Source organism: Muntiacus reevesi, chromosome 15, assembly GCF_963930625.1.
Source record: "Muntiacus reevesi chromosome 15, mMunRee1.1, whole genome shotgun sequence".
Classification (NCBI taxonomy): domain Eukaryota; kingdom Metazoa; phylum Chordata; class Mammalia; order Artiodactyla; family Cervidae; genus Muntiacus; species Muntiacus reevesi.
Window position 1 is genome coordinate 27,346,135 of NC_089263.1, and position 23,808 is coordinate 27,369,942.

The 23,808-nt window shown below is 49.6% G+C and overlaps 1 protein-coding gene across 2 annotated transcripts in view; it reads left to right on the forward strand.

Annotated features, from left to right (window-relative positions):
* PCSK6 (proprotein convertase subtilisin/kexin type 6) overlaps positions 1–23,808 on the forward strand; it is a 163,753-nt gene that overhangs the window by 109,197 nt on the left and 30,748 nt on the right. For both annotated transcript variants that reach the window (XM_065906568.1, XM_065906570.1), the window contains exons 10-13: positions 3,483–3,586; positions 5,665–5,782; positions 13,307–13,495; positions 15,789–15,925. In XM_065906568.1, the coding sequence (XP_065762640.1) occupies positions 3,483–3,586; positions 5,665–5,782; positions 13,307–13,495; positions 15,789–15,925 (548 nt within the window). The remainder of the gene's footprint in view (positions 1–3,482; positions 3,587–5,664; positions 5,783–13,306; positions 13,496–15,788; positions 15,926–23,808) is intronic.

Consider the following 23,808-nt stretch of genomic DNA (forward strand, 5'->3'; position numbering starts at 1 on the left):
CACCGTATGGACCCCATTTCACCTTAACAACCTCTTTATGATCCCATCTCCATGGGCAGTTACATCTGAGGTCCTGGGGGTCTGGCTTCCACGTGTGACTTTGGGGAAGGGACACAGCTGGCAACCACAGCTGTGTTCTCTGTCTTCGAGTCTGACTCTTCTGGGCCTTCAAATGAATGGAGTCACAGAGTGTTTGCCCGTCACTCAGCACAGTGTCTCCCAGGTTTGCCCATGTCACAGCAGATGTCAGGATGTCTTCCTTTTTCAGGCTGTCCTTACGAGTCAAGAGGCTCCTTCCTGTCTCTTCCTTTTTCAAGCTCACAGCCTCCTGCCTTCATAGGGGCACAGGAAGCTGGTGGGTACAAACTTCAAGCCTGCACCACACTCCAGATCACACTTTAGGTCAATACAGCTGCCCTCTGTCAAGAGGGTTCATGAGTGATGATGATTTATCTGCTTCAAGCCACATAAAAACCCTAAAATTGCCATGTGTTGGATAGATCCACTTTGCATACGGTCATGAGATCAAAACAGGTTTTAGTTTAAACATCAACAATGGCCCCCAACAACAACCTGTGCCTTTGAAGGAGTCATTTGCTGCAGATGAGATTGTAAGAAGTTGTGTTTGGGTTGCTGAGTCCATCTAATTATGTATGTTTTGCTTGTTGATTTGCATCAGGAGAAAGAGCATAAAGCTCAAATGCTACCCATTTAACAAAGAAATAGGTATGTTTGATTTTCAGGCCAAAATGTCAACTTTCGTGTCCTGGGGCTCATTTTAAAAATACTAAATAGTTATTTGTGTGAAAAGTTGCATTCACATACTTAGTGATTCATTGTTTTATATTTTCTCTCCTCCCTTTTTGGAAACGTGCAAGGAATTAGTTGAGGATGCATAGAAAACAAGCCCTGTTTTGTGCCACTCATTCCATTAAACCTGGCCTATGGACTCATGAATTCCCTGATCGCTATCTCCTCATCATTGTAGCCCATCCTCAGAATTTTACAGATGGCAGGCATCATTGGACACAGTGTCCACTTAGAGCATGTAAGTGCAAGGGTTGGTCAAGGGAGGAAGGAATTATAATGGGCACACTGCCAGCCTCAGCTGAGGGGCTTTGGAGGCTCCAGGGCCAGGACCACTGCTCATGTGTGCAGTGTCTTCCTGGCAAAGCCAGGTCACCCAGGAGAGGAGAGAAACTCTCTGGCAGGAGGCCAGCAGGCAGCAAGTGACAGGATGAAAGGAAGAGCCTAGTATGTGAGAACTGCCCCAAGGGTTAGCAGGAAGTTCAGGGCCATCTTGGAATGTCACATCAGTCCCTTCTTCATGAGAAACCATGTCCAACATCATTTCTTAGATATGTTTCCATACAACTGTGACTGTGATTTTATTACTATTATCAGAAAAGAGGTGGGTTTCCTCCTAGGAAAATAGTTTCTCACAGCCTCCCTTTCTGGACCCTCTGTCGTCGCCACTGAAGCCCAGGCTTCCTGGTGCCTCATGCTAAGCTTCTAGGTGAGGGGAGGCATTCTGCATCCTTGTGGGCCCCATGGTCATGAGCAGGGACCAGCCCAAACAAGCAAGGATGGCGCTGAGGCGGCATCTGCCATCTGGACTGCAGAGCCTGTGCCCGGCCTTTCCGTCAGGGGGAGCAGTCTGTGCCCAACGTCACCGCCAGAGGGCGTGGTCTGACCCCTCTCCATGAGAAGGCGTGGTCTGTGCCCCCTCTCCATGAGAGGGCGTGGTCTGTGCCCCCTCTCCACCAGAGGGAGTGGTCTGTGCCTGACCTCTCCTCCAGGGGCCATGGCCTGTCCCTAAACTCTCCAGCAGGGGTCATGTCCTGCAACCGGCCTGTCAGAGGTGTGGTCTGTATCCACCTCTTTGCCAGAGGACGTGGCCCTGGCCATATGGGGCCGCAGGTTCTCCTCTGACAGTGAGACTGGCTGTGGTCCTCAGGTGGGGCCATGGATGAGCAGGTCAGCTTGTGCCAAGGAAAGTCTGGAAACTGGACCGATGGAAGCAGTTACGATGAGGCAGCCAGGAGGCCAATATCTGGCCAGGGACAAGCACAGTAGAGAGAATGTGGTGAAGTCAGCGGAGGCCAGGGCTAGGACCAGGGAGTGAGAGCCCCCGGAGAGGAGGACACCCCGCCAGGACCCAAGCTACAGATGAGTGTCTCGGAGGAAAGCAGGTAAAGAGGGGACATTTGTTGGGAAAGTAAAACAGTGCAGCTGCTGTTGGAAAAACTGTAATGGCTCCTCAAAAAAATTAAAGAATTATCATGTGATCCAACAATTACACTTGTGGGTGTGCACCCACAGGGATTAAAAGCAGGGGTTCAAAGAAATGTTTTTACGGCCATGTTCGAAGCATCGTTACTTAATAGAAAAAGGAGGAAGTGCGTCAGGCATCCATCAATAGGTTAGTGTGGTCTGTGTAGCCATGGAATGTAGTTCAGCTTGAGAAGGGAGACCTGACCCCTGCAGCAGCGAGGGCATCACACTGCATGAACTAAGTCAGTCACAGAGGGTCAAATCCCACATGACTCCACTCATGTGAGGCACCTGGAGTCCTCAGATTCACAGAGATGGAAGGTGGTGGGAGTGGGGACAGGGGATGCGAGGAAGGAGGGAAGTTGGTGGTTGATGGATGCAGAGGTTCGGTGGCTTAAGATGATCAAGCTCTGGAGGTAAACAGTGGTGATGACTGCACAGCACAGGGAATGTATTTAATGGCACTGAACTGTATGTCTAAGAACCGTTAAGATGGTACATTTCGAGTTATGCATGTTTGCAAACACACACACACGAAGAGCAGTCAGTTGGAAAGATGTTTGTGAGGCAGGTGCTGTTGAGGAGGAGATGTCGAAGGCTGTGTCTACTCTTGTCTGTGACACAGTCCTAGCACTGTGAACAGAGGGGTCTTGAGAGCTTGTGTTGAGAAGTGTTGAAAAGGCAGGCAAGGATATCTTATCTGTGCATTTTTGGTAGTAGGCCAGTGTTCTTTAACGAAGTGCTTGTACTCCACACCAGAATGAATATATCATAAAGGTAGAGTAACTAGAATCTCAAATTCTAACGTGTGGCCAGTAGTCCTGGGAGTGGGGTATGGACAGGTGATGGCTGGCATGCCCCAGTACACAGAGCACTCCCTAATGGGGTGCAGACCAGTCCAGGTTTTTCCCACCACATGCTAACACACAGTGCCATCGTCTCATGGATTCAGGGAGATTGTGGCCCAAGGCTGGACTTGCCCCTGTGGGTGTCAGGTCACCTGCTGCACCATCTTATCTCAGGCATTGAGGATCAAAATTGATTCTTGACCAAGAGGGTGTGACATCTACCCTTGCCAAGTGGTGGTGTCTTGGGGTTTCCTCAAGTACAGGAGTGAGGCCAGCCCCTAACGCCCCGCCTCTGACGAACCTGGCCATCAGCATTGCTGATCGATGTGAGTATAGCTGTCTGTCCTTGTGTCATTGCAGCAGCCAACTGACCTGGAGGGACGTCCAGCACTTGCTGGTGAAGACATCCAGGCCGGCCCACCTCAAAGCAAACGACTGGAAGGTGAACGGTGCTGGTCATAAAGGTGCGGCCGAGACTCAGGGTCTGGGCAGGGCCAGGTGCCATCCGGGCAGGGCCTGTGGGTGACCTCCCAGAGCCTGTATGGGGGAACATGGATTTCTCACACACACACACACACAAAACCCAGATGACAGTAATTGTGTGTCACAAGAATGAGGAGCGCAAACTTAGTAGTTTAAGGAGAGTACCTATGGTCACTTATGTATTGGGCTCCCTAAACCTCACAACCTTTGCCACATCAGGGGCCTCAGTACTGTTACTAACCTCATGGTTCTCTTTAAATTTTTGCCTTTTTTTTTTTTTTTTTACACAAAGGAATATATTCTAAAAGAAAACTGCATTACATCTAGTCAGTCATGTGTGTGTGTTAGTAGCTCAGTCATGTCCCACTCTTTGTGACCCCATGGACTATACTCCACTGGACTCCTCTGTTCTTGGAATTCTCCAGGCAAGAATACTGGAGTGGATTGTCATTCCCTTCTCCAGGGGATCTTCCCAATCCAGGGATCAAACCCAGGTCTCTTGTATTACAGGCAGATTCTTTACCACCTGAGTCACCAGGGAAGCCCCCGTCAGTCATGGGCTTGATGCCAATCATAATAAATGAAGTTTGCTTATGTGCCACCTGAGGGCAGTTTGCACTCTTAGCCCTGAGTAGCTATCCCTAAGTTTCCACATCTGTACAGTGAAGACACTGAGATGGTTATGTGAGTTACTTTATAACTGTAGAACTTCTGCCAGCAAGTCCTTAATGTTTTAAAAGGGCTGTCTGCCATCACAGCTTGGGACTGACCCAGTACTGTGAGCTCAGCCCGTGGTCAGGCTTGCAGTCAGGTATGTGAGGCCTCTTGAGCAGGTGGTGATAGGAGTGTGCTCCTGGGTTTGTCTGTCTTGCTTCTTACCAGAGACACTTGAAAACGATTTACATTCAGCCATGGTATATTAAGGAGAACATTTTCCTTTTTCTTAGGGTCAGATCCAACTATTTTGACACCAAGCCTGACATTCCTCTCTGTAAAATATAGGTCAAGTGTTGTCACCCCAAGTTCCAAGAGACGTTCCTTTAATGAGGAGATTGACTAGACCTGATGCAGCCTTGTCTTACAGGGATGTTGGTGGTAGTAGTGTGTTGTAATAGTACCTGACCTACATTTCAGTTTTGGCCTAATTAGTAGGAAAAGGAGTTGTATCTAGCTTTTAACCTTGCCTCTTAACTCTGAAACTCCCCTGCATAGCCAGATTAAACACTGACTCGGGCCAGCCTGTGTGCTGGGTGATGCTGCTTTCCCCGGATGCCCTGGAAATTCCACAGGGAAAGCAAATGGCAAAAGAGAAGAGCGGAGCCTTGTTTGATTGTGTCTACTGCACTTGTGGTTGCATGAGCCACAGCACCTTGGGTCTTGTTTTTCTCGTCTGGTTCAAGACTCAGGGAGCCCAGTTCGGTTCAGTCACTCAGTTGTGTCCGACTCTTCACGACCCATGGACTGCAGCTCTCCAGGCTTCCCTGTCCATCACCAACTCCTGGAGCTTGCTCAAACTCATGCCCATCAAGTTGGTGATGCCATCCAACCATCTCATCCTCTGTCATCCCCTTCCCATCCTGCCCTCAATCTTTCCCAGAATCAGGGTATTTTCCAAGGAGTCAGTTCTCCCCATCAGGTGGCCAAAGTATTGTAGTTTCAGCTTCAGCATCAGTCCTTCCAATGAATATTCAGGACTGATTTCCTTTAGGATTGGCTGGTTTGATCTCCTTGCAGTCCAAGGGACTCTCTTGGGAGCACAGATGCCAAGAATTCCCTTTAATCTAAAGAAACTGGTTCTTATCTCACAGAAAGAAAGTTCTAGATCATCCCAGCATTTCTTTCACTTTGCCCCCAAATGGGACACATTTTCTGGCCCTCACTCCTGGTCTGAAAGAGTTCTGTCCAGAGAGTAAGGCTGCCGGGACCCTGGTGCGTCCTTGAGGGGGCAGGGGCTGCAGCCGGGGCACTCTGGAGCTGGCTATGGCCCTGCAGCTATGGGGGGACACAGGCAGCCATCCCTGGGCATGGGGGGGCTGGTCTGAAGGCCCTGTCTTTTCAGTTAGCCACCTCTATGGATTTGGCCTGGTGGATGCAGACGCCCTGGTCGTGGAGGCCAAGAAATGGATGGCGGTGCCCCCGCAGCACACCTGTGTTGCCATCACTGACAAGAGGCCCAGGTGAGCTCAGCTCCTGCACGTGCACTGGGCTCTGCTGGCGGGTGTTTGGGGGTTCGGGGGGTGGGGGGTAGATGTTCACATGTGCATTCCTGTGCTTGTCGACGGGGACACATGTGTGCGCGCCTGTGTGTGTGTGTGTATGTGTACTCGTGTGTATGCTTGGGTGCATACATGTGTGTGCATGTATGTGCACACACTTGTGGTGCATCTGCATATGTGTCTGTCTTTTTTCCTGTGGATTATGAGACAGGTAGAGGAATCGCTTCTCACTCCAGGACCGTTTCGAGGCCTTTTGCTGTCAATGTCGTTCCCTCTTATCTGTTGCTCCCTCAGCCTGAGCCCCTAACGAGGACTGGAAATTCTTAGCATGTATTTAGCGGAGCTCCCAGAGGAGGGCACTGCCCTGCCATCCAGGGTGACGGGCAGCAGTGGCACCTGCCCCAGGGCCCGGGATGGCAGCCCTGCTGCTCCTCTGTTGCAGGCAGGGTCCGGTGTCTAGGGAACACCACAGTGTGTCGCTGTGTTTGGGCTCCGATGACTGGAAAGTTTAAGCGCTGGGGTTTAACCTGCCTCGAGCCGTGTTTCGCAGGGTCCTGGTTTCACCTTCCTGCTAAGGTTGAGCACTGCCCTTTGTGTAAGTTATTCTCAGTCAGTTGCATTTGTTCATTCAAATTTTTGTTTTAAAATTTTCAACTGTCAAGTAATCAAAATGGCAAGAACCCTGTTCCATTAGGCTCAGATGATTCTCCTGAATTCTGCTGTTGTCACTGTCCCTTTTACCCTTTTTTAGAGTGTGTGTCTCTAGATCTTAAAATCTGATGAAGAATGGAAGAATAAGATGCATTCCTTTCTAGCATTTATAACCTTCAGAAATGTGTGTTTTTTTAAAAAATGACGAGGTGATTGAAAGTGGTTCTTGCTTTGTCAACAAATACAGATCACTCTCTGAGGTCGCCTTTTCCTTGAAGGCATCCACTTCTTATAATATGCCCTTTTGCCATAAAATTTTCAGAGAAGTACTTTTTGTTGATGCCTTGTGTGCAGTAGGAATTCAGAAAGTATTTGTTGGATGAATACCACAGTGGGAGTTTTGAAAAAATTGCATTTCCCTCCTGATGCTGATGGTGAAGACTGCCAGCTCGTCCCTCCAGGCCTGATCGGCTGGTCAGCCAGCAGATAGGTCTCACTCTTGACCCTGGAAGGCATTGCTTTCTCTGGGGAGCCTTAGACTGTCCGATTCGGAAGAAAGTAGAAGGTTCCCTGAGCCTGAGGAGGCCTGTTGCGTTCTTCTGCATGGTTGGTTGGGAGATGCCTGGCTCACAGGTCCTCAGGCTCCAGGTTACGTGACGCCTCTGCCCGGGGCCACGTCCGGGCTGCAGCCCTTCCCTCCCGCCGGCCTCCCCGTCGGGCGGCTCCTGAATGAAGCATTCTTCTCCTGCCAGAAATAGTTTTAAGATGGGAGAGTGGTGCCTCGGTGGCGCAGGGTTGTTTTTATTTTTATTTTATTTTGTTTTTTAAGTGCTGGCCCATGGAGTCTAGACAGCACGGGTGGAGGGGCGCAGCCGTCACACATAGTGTGACATTGTTTCTGTCCTTTGAGGAGAGAAAGGCCACATACTCCAGCAGACAGGAGAATCACACGTCTGTCTCTAAGGGAAAATCATCTGCATTCAGCAGCCTTAGCCTCGCAGGACTAGTCAGCCAACCAGCTCTCCCACACTACAGACTCAGCTGCAGGTTTGGTTGTCCTCAGGGACGTGAGGGCCACCAGCCGGGTGCTCTGCATGGAATCACATGCCTGCTTTGGCCTGTGGTCACAGCCTGCCTGCCGGGGTCACTTGAGCTAGGGCGCTCGGCGCCCCCAGTGCTCATGGCCTGTTCCCTTCGTCAGGTTCTTGTGTAGCTTTGACTAAGCTGCTCGGATGGTTTGGCTTAAAAATGAAAAGGAAGTCTTCCCACACACCTGCTTCTCCTCCCCTGCCTCTCCTTGCTCCCTCTCCACAGATGCTTCTTGGTCCAGGGGTCTCCCAGGATGGCTGTTTATTCTCTCAGCCTCTTTCTGGTTTCTCCTTCTCATGGTGGAATCTAGGAACACTGTGAGTGTCCTAGACCCAGCTTTAGTGCTTCCCATGGAGAGCAGAGAGAGAGAGAGGAGAAAGAAGAGAGAGACAGACAGAAAAGGAGAGGGAGAGAGAGACAGGGAGAGAGAGACAGCGAGGGGGACGAGGGGGCCTCCTTGGGCATCTTGTGCAGACCTTTGTACCCACATGGGACTCGTTTCCCTGCCCTCCCTCCTGAGTGGAAGGACAAGTCCACCACAGTGTGAACTTCAGAGAACTGTGTTCACTGGGATTAAGTGCAGGCGTCCTGGCAAGTCTGCAGTGATGTCAGTGAGGTCGTGTGGGGTTGTGGTCCAGAGGCTTGGGTGTCCCTGGTCACGTGCAGGGCAGGAATGAAGAGTACCAACACCTCTCCACCCTTGTCCACCCCTCAGTCCTCCCTGGGGTATGTCCTGTTCAGGGAGACGGTCCACCCGACCATGAGCAGAGGAGTCCCGAGACTGCCCTCTCTGCAGATCCAGCCTGTGCTCGCACATGGGTGTCATGCCCCCTGTGCCCTGGAGGATGGCTTAGGCCCCGCTGGTGTCCCTCTGCTGGCGGGCTCTGTCCAGCACCACCCCGAACCTGAGTTAGACTCGGGCCAGAGGAGCAGAGGGCCAGCAGCGCAGCAGAGAGGTGGTGATGGGGGCAGGGGGCAGGCTGCCATCAGGGACTGTCGGGGGAGCTGTCAGTCATTCTCTGCAGAAAGGCCATGCTGACCTCCTTGTCTGGACGCTGTGCATCCAGGGTCTGGCAGTTGCGGGGGGGGGGGCGGGGGCAGCAGCTTGTGTCTGTCGTCATCCCTGAAGTTCATGGAGTAGGCCGTGGAACCACCAGGAGAGGCCAGGAGAGAGGCGCCCTTGGGAGTGGGGTGGTGAGGAAGGAGAGGGGCCAGGCCTCCCCTGCTCCCCAGGGGCCGGCCCTCCCCTCACCCCTCAAGGGCCAGCCCTTTCCCCACTCCTGTTCCCAAACACTGATCTCCAGATCTCCCTGGGCCACCTGATTATAGCCTTCACCCACCCCCATCCCAGAGCAGCCCCCCGGCACCCACAGAACAGGCATAAGGACCAAGCATGGTTGGGCGGCTGTCAGCAAGTATGGAGTCTTGGCCCAGCAGGAGGGCAAGTCCCTTGACCTCACTGGACACATTCATGTTTGAGAATGACTTGTATAGGCCATACAGGTGACACCATGGAAACACGAGTGGAGGCCCAGCCTCTGTTGTAACGTGCAGGCACACGAGGATGGCATTCTTGACTGGTCTTGGGTACAAACAGTTTAAACCTCCTTAGAAGTTTCTGTCAATTAATGGAAAGTAAATAGGGTCATGACCAGTGTCATCTGCCTGTGCAAAATTATTTTAAAGTCTAGGGGTGTCAGACAGAAAAGGGTGAAATGATACTTTTATAACCTTTCTAAAAGTGAAAATCAACCTTAATATAATTCCCATGAATGAAAAAGAGTCCCAGCTTTTAAGAATCTTATCTGACCCATAAGATTTTCTAGCTAGCATGTCCCTACATCTTTAAAGACCCAGCTACAGCTGGACAGTTGATGACATCTGTGCCTCCCAACTCCATGCTGAAGGACAGCCAGGCTCTTCTAAAGCAAGAGGAATTGACCTGCTTGTCTTTGGTTTCAGCAGCTTTGGAAGGTTACCATCCAGATAGTGTGTAGGTTAGTGTGGCTTGTCTTTTATTAAAGAACTCACCCACCATGCAAAGATACTTCAAAACTAAAAGCTTTGACTCAGGGTTATCTCCAAAGCAGAACATCTATTTCTAGATATTCAAGAATTAACTGAGCATTAACCACATGCTGTTTACTCTTCTGGCATCTCGTTAAACCAGACCACATGTGACGGTCTTTTTATAACAGCTCTGCTTATAAATATGTAGTGAGTCGATGGGTGATGATTATCAGGCGCTTACTGTGTGCCAGCCTTTGTTCTAAGCACTGTGTGGATGGATTCACTCATTCAAAACCCCCAAGACGGGTGTGAGGTTTGGAAATTATTATTATTATTTTTTTAATTTGGCTGCGCTGAGTCTTCATTGCTGCACAGACTTTTGTCTAGTTGTGGTTCAAGGGCTTCTCATTGCAGTGGCTTCTCTCGTTGCAGAACACGGGCTCCAGAGCACAGGCTCCTTAGTTGTGGTGCATGGGGTTAATTGCTCCACAGCTTGTGGGATCTTCCCAGATCAGTGTTGAACCTGTGCTCCCTGCAGTAGAAGCACGGAGTCTTAACCAATGGAATGCCAGGGAAGTCCAGTGCTCCCTGCCTCTGAGATGAGTATTGGAACTTGGATGATACAGTTGTCCTCATTGTTCTAGGAAGTCACCATAGTTGTGTTCTAGGAAGTACCATAGACACTGGAGAGATACAGGCGAGTTTCCAAGGGGTTCTGAAACACTCTGGGCCAGGATGCAGGTCTGGGCTTGAAACTAAGCTGGAGGGGTCTTCCAGGTAGGAGTGCAAAGTGAGGCAGACCTGGGAGATGTTAAGGGTTCAGTTCCAGGTCACTGAAATAAAACAAGTCACGTGAACTTTTTGGTTTCCTGATGTATACAGAGGTTACATTTCCAATATACTGTAGTCTGTTGTGTACAAAAGCACTGTGTCTAAGAGGACAATGTACCTACCTTAGTAAGAAGTACTTTACTGCTAAAAAGAAAAAAAAAAAGACTTTTACTGCTAAAAAAGAAAAAGACTCATCATCATCTGAGCCTTCAGTGAGTCATAATCTTTTTACAACAGTGCATCAGACATCACCAGAACTTTATTAAATGTGTGAAAACTTCAAAGTTCATTGAAGAGTTTGAAATATTATGACAATTGCCAAAATGTGACAGAGATACATGAAGTGACCAAATGCTTTTGGAAAAGTGTTGCCGACAGACTTGGCTGCCGCGGGGTTACCACAGACAATTTGTAAAGCACAGCAGTGGAGGGAGGTCCCTGTGCTGACTGCCACGGCCTCCCAGCTTGAGCAGAGTGGAGGGGGCGGGGGGCACCCCTGCTGCTGCCTGGCTTCTCCTGCTTTTCCCCAACACTTGGTTTACTCAAAAACAGTTCTGCCTCTGGTTCTGAATGTCACTTGGACGCCCTAAGATTATAAGCACCGTGACTAGGTGAGTGCCTTGAATTTAGTAAATTGGGAACTTGTCTCGACAGATATACGAGCAATTAGATGGTGTCATGTACCAGAAAAAGCTGAATGCAAGATCTAGGAAGTGGTTATGAGCCTTCTGGCTTGTCGCCCTTCCCCACCTTCCCTGAGCGGGGAGCTGCTGAGGGGCGAAGGATGAAGGAACACCTGGAGGGTCCAGCATTGAGTCTGGCACAGTTCAGCAGGAAGGGACACATCTCTGTCCCCAGAGCCCTTTTCCAGGAGGGCAGCCCCCACAGCTTGACTATCACTGGGTCTGAAGGGACCTCTTAAGTCCTCAGGCTCCCTGGGGTCCTGGAGAGATGACTTTGTGCACAGATGACAGTTTCAGAGTTTAGTAGCAGAAGAATGTTCTCAGTTATCTTGGGAGTTTTATGATCTCTCTAGATCAGCTTTTGTGATTAACGTGCAGCTTACCTGCGTTTGTCTTTCTGTGCATGATTTAACTGAAACCCCGCAGCTTCTGTGCTCAGCCTGGCCAGTCTGTGTGCCCTCAGAGAGGGCTGGCATCTGGAGCCCCTGAGAGGCTCTGCCAGCCCTCAGTGAGGACACCACATGTGTTCCCTAAAATGCGCTTTCCTCTTGGGGCATCAGCTGCAAGGCCAGGCTGGGGAGGCAGCTGTGGGGGGTGTGGGGGTCTTCACTCCTGTTCCTGTATCCTGAGGTCAGGCCCCTCACCACTGGTAGTGGGGTTTCCTGGGTGGGATGCATTTCTAGAGCAGGGTGATTGCTCCCCATCCCAGCTGGCAGATGGTTGGGGGTGGGAGCTTGGTTGTGACTTTGTGTCTGTTTCACCCTCCCCCCCACCCCCCCCACCGGCCCTCTTGCTTTTCAGCTGAGGATAGTATAGGGTTGCTTTGTGAGTCTTCACAGGGGAGTGTCCACCACCCCCTTCCCCAGCACCCACATTGCCTCCTCAATGCAGGAGGCGGGAATAGTTTACCTGGAGATGAGTGAGTGCCTGTGGGGCTGGGCAGGGCTGCTGACCACTAAACACTGATAGTAAAACCTGGGAGAAGCACTGGGAGAAGTAAGCATCTCTTAGTCAGTTTACGACATATACAAGTCATGTTTTCAAATATTTAGAGAGCCTCTGGGGAAATTGCATCACTGTTTATAAGTGTTTTGATTGTTTTTTATGACTCAGGCCCTGTCGAGCCAAGCGATTTAATTCCGGAGACCCTGAGCCCACACGGGAGCTCCCTCTGGGGGAAGCCCCCTCCCCAGAGGGAAGTTGGGCATAGTGGAAACAGCGCTCCCTGTGGTAAACTGAGTGCTGGCCCAGCATCGCAGAGTTGCTCCTGCACTGCTGGGCAGAGGGTGGCCTTTAAGCTCACAGGCCATCAGGGTGAGCTGTGCAGGTGAAGCATCGGTGGGTGGCCTGGCCCATCTCTGCGGCAGTGTCGGGGAAGGCTTGTCTGCTCCGTCTGGGGAGTGGGTGAGAAAACCCTGGAGGAGCTGAGCCCTGAGGGATCGGGGTATGGTGCCTATGCCCAGAATCCACCCCAGATGGTAAACTCCCCTGGGTCTATTCAGAGAACAAACTTCCTTTATGGGGTGGAGGACGGAGGGCCAGCCTTCCAGCAGGAATGTCCAGAGCAGACTTCCCATCCAGCCTCCGTGAAGAGTCCTCTGGTCCAGTCACCATGGCCTCCACCAGTGACCCCAGGTCCCTTGTCCCTCTCCTACTTCCTGGCTTCTTGAACGTGACTGTAGGTTCATGCAGACGTCTGTGTAGGACAAGGTGGCTCAGGTGGACGCAGGGGACTTGGAGCCTCACAGGTGTCCATGTGTCCCAGCTCTGCCCCTCCATAGCTCTGTGACCTCTCTGGGTTAAATGGGTTGGTCCTTGTCAGTATTCAGACCAGGGGTCAGTGCCCGGCATGTAGTCAGCTCAGAAAGTGTTTGCTGTTGTTAGCATTCAGCATCATGACCTGTATCTTCAAGGCCAATCTTTGAGACAGAGTGGTGGGGTTTTAAAGCCTCTCATACCCCAGGCTGCTCAGGAGACTAGCCCCCACACTGAGGGTGCCGAATTCTGGGTGTGCAGGCTGAGTCTGCACAGGAAGACACTCTTTAAGTCTCTCTGAGCAAATCTGAGAATGATCAACCCTTTTAGAGCAGGTGATGTGACTCTGACAGGCGTGTCTAAGAGGGTGGCACAAGGGGCTTTGGCTGGGAGGCCTGTTCTGTCCCCTGGTGCACAACTTAGGGGTTTGGAGCCCCACACTAAGCCCTCCCCACACCCCTGGCAGGAGCATCCCGGTGGTGCAGACGCTGTGGACCAGCGCCCTGACCACTGCCTGCGCCGACCACACAGACCAGCACGTGGGCTTCCTGGAGCACGTGGTGGCCCGCGTCTCCATCTCCCACCCACGCCGTGGGGACCTGCAGATCCACCTGACATCCCCCTCTGGGACCAGGTCTCAGCTGCTGGCGAAGAGGTGAGTCCAGGTGGGCAGGGGCTGGGGGGCTAGGGGATGGGGTCCAGAGGTGGTGGCTGGGTGAGGGGTAGGTAGGGGCTGAGTGCAGCTCAGTGTCACAGGGCTCTGCAAGGCGCCAGCATATTGGGGGCTCTGGAGACACACATACACAGCCCCCCAAACCTGAGAAATAGCCTCCTGCAGCCTAGCCTTCAGACCCATCCAGAACCTTTTTCACTTTTGGCTGCAGGCAGTGATAGAGGCTTTGGCTGTTTGGTGGAGAGATATGTGCCCCTGCTGGGCTCCCCCTCGTAGCACAAGGGTGACAGTGGTATCTCCCCTCTGGAGGGGGCCCAGGCCACCTTCTGCACTTGGGGACCGGTGTGGGCACAAGCGTTTGAGGATGCCAGCTGGCAAGTTGCAGCTTTGTGCTATTTTGCAACCAGAGTTGTTGTTAGAACTTTTAGAGGTTTCCTTTAAAAATCCACAAGTCTAGTCTTCTTGAGAAATTGGAAGCTGTCCAGTAGCAGGCTTGTATTCCATGGGCAGCCACTCACTAGAGTGCCCAGGGCCTGTCCCTGCACCAGCTGAGGCTGGGCGGGGCTGCTTATCTCCCGGCCATCGCCCGGCCCTCTTGAGGTCACCTCTCGGGCATGGACTGTGGGACCCAGAGACCGGAGCTTGCAGCCTGCTCCTCCATGGGCCAGCAGGCCCAGGGGGCTGCCACTGCTCCTTGGCTCTGGAGGCGTTCTGAGGTTCCTGCATCTCAGCTGGCAGAGTTACGAGGACTAGATGTGATGACCCAATGGAAGTGCTGGCTCAGACTCTGTGCTCCTCCCCTCCTGACTCCCACTCCTTGCTCAGGCCCAGGGTGGGAGCCCTGGGATGAGAGGGCTATGAAGCTGGGCTCACCTGGTTCCTAGCTGCCTATGCCTTGGGTCACGCTGAGCCCAGGCTGTCATCTGAGTCTTGAGAGTTGGGTCTTTCCAGGGCAGGTTGTGGGATTACAGCAGGGGTCTCTGTTTCAGAATCCAGTCAGTTTTTGACCTCTCAGCTAAGATCAAGTGTGGGATCGATCACCTTCTACTTTATTTTTGATCTTGCTCAATTCAGTGGCTTTTTCGGGTTTCTAGGTTTCTTTTTGTTTCGAGTAAGCAGATATCTTAAGTCCCTTGGTCCCAGAAAGAGCTTGTCTTTATTCTACATTCATCGGATGTCATATGTGAAGATCAGCCTTGACCTTGGCGGTTTCTTAGTAGAAAGTATCAGTTTTCCCCTCCCCACACTGTTTGTGTAGAGCTTGCTCCCTTTGTAAACATTTCTGCAGGGTGGAGGTTTAGAGAATCCCCAACTGGGAATTGAGTCTGACTTACATGAAACATCTGAGTTTCTGATGAACAGTAAAGGGCCCCTACACAGTAGAGGTAGAGATAGATAGGTTGTGAAGGAAGAGTGAGATGAGGAGCCTAGAAACCTTTCTTCTCGGAGTCTGAGGGCTGGAGATAGAGGGCGCCCATGAGCTGCTCCCTGTTTCTGCCTGAAGCAAGCTTGAGAAAGTGGACCCAGGCCGGAGGTCCAGCAGGAAGGCCCGACGGGGTCGTGCACCTGTGGGGACTCGGGAGTGAGAACAGTGCTCAGGGTGTCTCCTCTCCTCACGTGCACCTGTGAGGATCTGGAGGTGGGGATAGTGCTCAGAGGTATCTCCTCTCTTCATGTGCACCTGAGAGGACCTCCTAAGCCCTGGGGCCCAAGAGAGGGTATGTTCTCCATGGGGCTGGGCAGTGGTTCACGTTCCTCATTCCTATCTTCTGAAGAACAATGCTGCTCTCAGACAAAGTGAGCGTTTCCTTCACTCCACAAGTTGGCATTCAGAAGGGCCTTCTCCATAACACCCTTGCAGCTTTGCAGGAAGGAATGGTGTGGCCCCACTGCCATTACTTTCCAGTGTCCAGAAACTGGGGTCACAGCTCTGTGGAACCCTCCTGGGGTGGAGCATGGGAGTGCTTGTTGGTGATGGAGAGAACCCAGGACAGGAGAGGGCGTTTCAGCCCTGCCAGTCACTGGAGGGGGCCTTGCAGCGGATCCTTGGACCTGGAGTCGTGTGAGAGCTAGGGTGGGGGAGGAGTCCACCACTGGTGGAGCCCCATCACAGGCTGGGTGCCGCCAGTGCCACTTGGCTGCGTTCCTCAGTGAGCGCTTGGGGACCCGCCAAGGTTGAGGGTGCAGGCACCTTGCAGGGTGGTGCTGCACAGCCAGGGTCCACCCACCATCCCTTCTGGGCCCCTCTGGACTGACCCCACAACTCTGATTGCAGATTGCTGGATCATTCCAACGAAGGCTTTACAAACTGGGAGTTCATGACTGTGCACTGCTGGGGAGAGAAGGCCGAGGGGGAATGGACACTGGAAATCCAAGACATGCCGTCCCAGGTCCGCAACCGGGAGAAGCAAGGTCAGTGGCTCCTGGGATGGTCCCAGCACCTCCTGTGTTTCAGCCCTGTGGTTAACCCTAGACTTAACTCAACTACAGTACCTCAACCACTCTTTGTTTTTTCTTAGAGGTAAAGTTTACATAATATAAATTTCACTGCTTTAATCGTTTTTTAAGTGTACAGTTTAATGACTTTCTTTACATTCATGGTATTGTGCAGCCATCACACCATCTTCTTCCAGAACTTGGTCATCATCCCAGTGGGGAGTCCCTACATGTTCAACAGTCACCCAACTCACCACCCCTTGCAACTCTAGCACCTCCTAACCTATGTTCTATTTCTGGACTTACCACTTTTGGACATTTCATATAAAGGGAATCACAGTGTTCATGACCTTTTCTCACTGGCTTCTTCTGTGTAGCATCATGTTTCAGGGTTCATCAGTATTATAGCCAGTGTCAACACTTCATTCCTTATTACGACTAACTACTCTCCCATTGTATTGATGGAGCACATTTTGCTTATTCATTAATCACTTGATGGACAACTGGGGTTTTTTCCTCTCTTCATAACTACTACTATTATGAATATCCATGTACAAGTTTTTGTGTGGACATGTGTTTTTAGTTCTCTGGGCTGTGTACCTAGGAGTGGGATTCCTGGGCCGTATGGTAAATCTGTATTTAACTTTTTGAGGAATTGCTGGGAAATTTGACAGTGGCCAGACAGTTCCTGTCATCAAGATAGGAGGATTTTAAGTTCCCTACCAGCACTCTCTTTTGTTATAGCCATCCTAGTGGATGAAAAGTGGTGTCTCACTGTGGTTTTGATTTGCATTTCCCTAATGATTAGTGATGTAGTGCATGTTTTCATGTGCTTATTGGCCACTTTATCCCTTCTTTGGGGAAATGTCTGTTCAAGTCATTTGTCCACTTTTAAACTGGCTTGTTTGTCTTCTGTCATCAAGTTAGAGGATATTTTGGACACTAGACCCTTACCAAACAATGCAATTTGCAAACCTTTTCCCCCAGGATGTGGGTTGTTTACTTTATTAATAGTGCCCTTTGATGCAGCCATTTTTTGATTTGAGGAAATTCAATTTATTTTTTCTAGTTTTGCTTTAGTTTTAACATCATGTTGAAACCATTGCCTAACCTGAGGTAACGAAGCTTGAAAACTGTTTTCTTCCAGGAGTTTTATAGTTTTAGCTCCTTGGTTTAGAACTTGGGTCTGGTTTTAATCACTTTTTGTGAGGTGAGAGTCCAAGTTCCTTCTTTTGTGTATGGAGGTCCTGTTGTCCCAGCACCATTTTTTGGAAAGACTGTCCTTCCCCAGAGCAGTGTAAACACCTGCTTTCTAGCTCTGGACTTGTCTGACCTGCTGGACTTGGGGAACGGGGACACCCCCTTCAGTGTCTAGAGCATCTGCCCACCCCTGCAGTGGCCCCTGGGGCGGGTTCATGTGTGTGAGCTCCACCTGTAGAGACACCACTCTTCAGGTGGCCTTTGTGGAACAGGGTGTCCAGTGAGTGTCGACAAGCCTCATGCCCTGCTACCCGTGCAGGGCAGGAACAGGCCCCCAGTCTCGGCTGTCTGGGTGGAGCCAGCGTTGGTTCCATTGGCTCTCTGCACATAGAGGGGTCAGGAGGGGAAGAGTGAGGGCCAGGTCCTGAACCATGCAGGTCAGCGTGGTGGGGCCCCAGACAGTGACCTAGGACGACCAGGAGTTCCCCCGATGCTGACCCCAAAGCCCAGGAGAAACTCGGGCCTATGAGCCACCTCGAGAATGTGGTCAGTGCTGGGCATGCCATTCCCTCACTGGTCATCAGGCCAGGGTGGCTCCTGGGCACCAGGTCTCCATTGGCCTCAGGGCCAGGAATACAGCAGCAACACAGAGCCACCACCCTCAGAAAATGTGGCCAGTCCTTCCTCTGCCATGATCCCTAGAACCAGTGCGTGGGGCACCAGACTGCAGATCAGTACTGTGCATTTCAGTCCCCTCCATTCTCTGCATCTTAATTGCATAAGAAAGAAAACAACCAACTCACTTCAGGGGTGCACTGGATGACAGCACTCCACGAGTGGGACCAGACCCGGAGCTGGTTTAGTAACTGAGTCCTCGAATGACTCCCTCCCTCCAACAGTGCTCGCCTCCTGTCATTCTCAGCCTGGTTTGTGTCATGTTTTAAAACTTTCTTTCTTTCACCTGAGGAGGAGATTGTTTTCCTTCTTAGTTCCTTACTCCCTCCACAGGCCAGGTTAGGAGTGCAATCGAGTACAAACTCCCCTCACAGCTGGGTTGCCTCTGCCCTTGGCATTTCAGTTGATCCCTGTTCAGCACACCCTTATCAGTCCTGACCCAGAGGCTTCCTTCATTATCCCTGTGGCCAGTCTTCACCTATCTGGCTTTAGGATGTTTGTGGTTGGGTTTTTTGCTTTTAAGTGTTGCAATTAGGAGATAAAAATCAAATGAAATAACAAAGGCTAACAAGTGCCTGGAACCTGGAGCTTCATTGTGCACCAGGGTCAGGGCTCCTCCCTTCTCCCTGGCCTGAGGCTCCAGGGGGCTCTTGACTTCTGAGACCTCACTGTGACCCACTGGTGTGTACGTGGCCCTATATTTTTTTTAACTCACCAGAGCTCTTGAAACACAATAAGCACTTAGAATAGATGATTATCAATCTTTAAGAGTTTTTCTATATACTCTCTGCCTGGCTTCAGTATCATTAATTAATTCATTCTTAACAAATCTACCATTTTAACACACTCCCAGCAAATATCACCTTGAAACTAAGGGATGGAGAGTTGCTCAACTGAACGATCATGAAGTTTTCTGAAAGGGTAGATTAGGGAAAAATATTCTGAAAGAATTAAATGCAGATGTTTAAACATATTTTCAAACTATAACAATTAAAAAGTTGTGGCACTCGTTATTAGATAAATACAAATCAAAACTACACTGAGGTATCACCTCACACCAGTCAGGATGGCCGTCATCAAAAAATCGACAATAAATGCTGGAGAGGAGGTAGAAAGAAGAGAACCCTCCTGCACAGTTGGTGGGAATGTGAATTGATACAACCACTATGAAGAACAGTATGAAGATTTCTTAAGAAACTAGGAATAAAACTACCATATGATGGAGCAATCCCACTACTGGGCATACACCCTAAGAAAATCATAATCAAAAAAGACATGTATACTCCAGTGTTCATTGCAGCATTATTTACAATAGCTAGGACATGGAAGTAATCTACATGTCTATCGACAGATGGATGGATAAATTAGCTGTGGTACATATACACAGTGAAATATTACTCAGCCATAAAAAGGAATGCCTTTGAGTCAGTTCTAATGAGGTAGATGAACCTTGAGCCTGTTAAACAGAGTGAAGATAAACAAATATCATATATTAATGTGTATGTGTGGAATCTAAAAGGTACTGATGAACCTGTTTGCAGGACAGCAATAGAGATGCAGACAGAGAGCAGACTTGTGGACATAAGAGAGGAAGGAGTGGGAGGGACAAACTGAGAGAGTAGGATTGAAGCATATACACTACCGTATGTAAAACAGATAGCCAGTGGGAAGCTGCTGTATGCAGCATAGGGAGCTCAACTCGGTGCTCTGTGATGACCTAGAGGGGTGGGAGGTGGGAGGGCACTTCAGGAGGGAGGGGACATGGGGACACTTATGACTGATTCATGTTGCTGTATGGCAGAGGCCAACACAGTATTGTAAAGCAGTTATCCTCCAATTAAAAATAAAATTTTTAAAAAACTGTGGCATTGGTGCCAAAATAGACAGATGAGGCAAGGGGACCACAGCCAGGCCATGTATACACACTGAGTGCAGTGTTTCTAACTGGTGGCGCAAAAACAAAGTGTTGGATAAAAGCTATTGACTGTTGGTGCACTATTTGGAAAGGAAATCATTATCTTGGTGGATTTAGACACATACAAGTAGAAACTTCTGTTTGGCAAAAAATACCATAATATTAAAATTAGAAAAATATTTACAAAGTATTTTGGACAAACTCGAGTCATTCACAGATGGCCTTTTTCACTTGTCTGTAGCCCAAGGACTGCACACTGTTTCTGCGAGGGGCTTTCTGGTCTCTGTGCCAGCAACTCAGTTCTGCCATTTGAGTGCAAAAACAGGTGCAGGAAATACACAAATGAAGACCATACTTGTCCTAACAACTTTACAGAAACAGGAGTGGGATATACCACCTGCCTTGTTCTTTTTTCTCAGGATGCTTTGGTAGTTCTAGGTCTTCTCCAGTTCCATATAAATTTTAGGATTATTTGTTCTAGCTCTGTGAAAAATATCATGGGTAATTTGATAGGAATCGCATTAAACTTGTAGATTGCTTTGGGTAGCATGGCCATTTTAACATTGTTAATTCTTCCAATCCAAGAGCATGGGATATCTTTCCATTTCTTTGAATCATCTTCCATTTCCTTTATTAATGTTTATAGTTCTCAGCGTGTAATTCCTTCACCTTCTTGATCAGGTTTAGTCCCAAGTATTTTATTTTACTTTTCAATATGATTTTGAAAGGGGTTGTTTTATTTTTACATTTCCTTTCAATATTTCATTGTTAGTGTAAAGAAATGCAGCCTATTTCTGTATGCTAACACTGCATTCTGCTACCTCACTGAACCCGTTTATCAGTTCTGATAGTTCTTGGGTTTACTAAACTGAACCTTCAGGGTTTTCTATAGATAGTTCCATGTCATCTGCATGTAATGGCAGATTTACCTCTTTATGTCAAGGACTTGCTGTGAGAATAAGCATACTTTAAGGGGGGGTGCATTCAATTACAACCAGGACTCAGACCATACAAACTGCTCTGCCTACCCACCCGTACCCCAACTCCTTGTTATTCCAGTAGCCAGCCCCTCTGAGCAGAGCTTTGACTCTGCCCCAAGGGTCAGACTTCACAATCAGGAGTTCTTATTTCATTAGTTCATTTCTTTACTTCTCCACTTGGAGGAGTAAAAGTCTAATCACCATTGGTTTAATTGCTTATTTAATAAATCAAACTATATTTATTTTTAATTAATCTTGCTCATCGGTAAACAGTCATCATTTGAGTTTTCAATATGCTAAAAATTAATTTTTCCAAGGAAGATAATTAAACAGTATTTGGTATTAAAAACTTCTGATACACAGGCAGGAAGACACCTTCTTCATCTCTAACATCTCAACTCCCATGGTTAGATGACTGCAGACAGAAAATATTAATATATAATATTAGTGTTTTATATATTAATATAACCTTAATATTAATATATAAATAATCACTAAGAAGTCTAGAAATCTCACAGATTGCTAAGAAAGACGCAAAGCTTCCCACTAGAAAAGTAGGCAGAGAGCTTAAAAAAGCAATTCATAAGAAAAGTGACAACCAGTAAACAAAAGCTGTTTCCCTGGTGACTCAGTGGTAAAGAATCTACCTGCAATGTAGGAGACCTGGGTTTGATCCCTGAGTCAGGAAGATCCCCTGGAGAAGGGCATGACAACCCACTCCAGTCTTCTTGCCTGGATAATCTCATGGACAGAGGAGCCTGGCGGGCTATAGTCCATGGGGTTGCAAAGAGTTGAACACGACTGAGCAACTAACACTTACTTAATCTTTGCAGTAATAAAAGAAAACATAAATTAAAACAGAGATGGACAGTTAAATACAGTAAGTTTCCTCCATATGAACGAGTGCCACTCTGAGAGCCCCATTCTAAGTCCAATTTGTTCCTGAGTCCAACAAAGTCAGCCCAGGTGCCAAACTAATATACTTAGCTGTATAGTACCACACTGTGGTAGGTGTATAATACTTTTCACACAAATACCACATAAAAGACAAACATGAAAAAGAGAGAAAACAGTTTTAATCTTACGGTACAGTACCCTGAAAAGTACAGTAGTACCAGCTGCATCACCGCTGCTTTTACACTTACTTCTAGACATCCTGAGCTTGAAATAAAGACACAGCACTACTATCCTCTATGCAGGACTGTACAGTAAAGTACACACGAGCACAACCACGTGTAGAGGGCACGCTGATGTGATAGTGTACACCAGACAATGCGAGCTACCTCTCATGAGTGGACTTGTGAACACACGTTCACATATTTGAAAGCCTACAACTTGAAGGCTCACACATAGGGTTTACTGTATCAGGGTAACGAGCGAGCGAGTGGAAGTTCCCAAGTGTGCCTGGTGTTCTGCACTTGGGGCCACGGTGTGATTTGGTGCAAAGAGCCTGAACACAGATGTCAAGAGGCCTGGGTCCCAGTTCCAGCTCCACAGAGTACAGCCTGGGGGACCCTGTGAGTGACAGCCGTCGTGTGTGTTTGGGCATCTGATGGGTGTGAGCGTTTCCAGCATGACGTGGCATGCAGTGGGTTCCCCTGGATGCTTGGCTGCTTTTCAGCTCGTCCCACAAGTGCAGGTTCTGACCGCAGCCTTTGGGAACTGGCCCATGTGCCCCAAGGGAGGCTTCTGCCCAGAGGACACAGGTGGAGACCTGCCTGGCGCCTGTGGGGAGGGTTAACCTGGCTGTGAGAGTGGAGAGCTGGGGGGCTTGGAAACACCAGACCCTGGGTTGGGGTGGGGGTAGTGCCAAGGGGCTGCTCTCTAGGTTACCATCCAGTCCGTTCTTTCAAGCCTGCAGCTCAGCAGATCCATTCCATATCCATTCTTCTTCTTAAGCAACTTATTTTTCCATACAAAAGAAGCAAAAATTTGCTCACAGCTTGATTCTGAAACTGCTGGGAGGACATAACCCACAGCTTGCGGTCCCAGCTCTGAGTGGCTGTGTGAGCTCGGGGCATCCTGGGGCCGAGCCTTGAGCAAAGGACCTACATTTCTTGGCTTTCTCTGGAGCCCACCCAGCACACCAGCTCTACCAGCTCACTCCCATGGAATCCCAGCTTTGAGTTTCTCCTTTCCCTAAACCTGAAAGTCAGAACCAGGGTGAGATCAAAGAGGCCCGGCCGTGTTTGGTGTGTTTGCCAAGTCATGCAGAGTAAAGCTGCAGGGCTGGGTAAGTTATGCAGCTGGAACCTGCTCCATGCTCACACCGACCTAATGGAGAGGAGGCAGAGTCTGTGAGGAGGCAGGGGTGAGAGGGAGCCGGGGCCTGCAGACCCCAGAACCCTGCTGCTTTCAGGCCCGAGGACTCTGTGTGCAGTGAGCGTGGAGCAGGGTGTTTGCGGGTGTAACCTGATCCTGGAAGCTCCCAGTCCCCTGCCCTGTGGTGTCGGGGGGATCATGGCCCCTGTGTTGCAGGCCGGGGAGGTTCAGGTCACGATGGTGCAGATGGTGAGTGGAGGCGTCCTCAGTGGGCATCCCTGCACCTGTCATGTGTTTCTTTTCTTTGTCATGCTCAGTGATTCTTTGGCCTGCTGTTCTGTCTGCCTTACCAAGCTGTGGTGCTCTCTCATTTTTAAGGAAATTGCAAGTCTTTTTTTTTTCCCCTTAAGATTTAAAAAGAATCTTTGTTTGGCTGCACCATGTCTTATGTGTGGCATGTAGAATCTTTAGTTATGACATGTGGGATCCAGTTCTCTGACCAGGGATCTAAACAGGACACCCTCCATTGGGAGCATGGAGTCTTAGCCATGGAGCCACCAGGGACACCCCTGTGGTGTTTCTTTGGATAGAAAGGAAAGAACCAAAGAAAGCCCAAGGAAGTCATTCTTTTTGGACTTTATGCTTTACTCTATCCATCTCGCACTGCACCCTCTGCATCCTCCCAGGTTTGCTCAGCCCCACTTGCTTCTGGCCCGGTGAGGAGGTCCTGCCCCATGTCAGCTTCCTGGGTCTCCTGGAAGCTGAAGGCATGTCTGGGGCACAGCTGCCTTGTACAGGTTGAAGTTGAGCTGGCCCTCGTGGAGAGG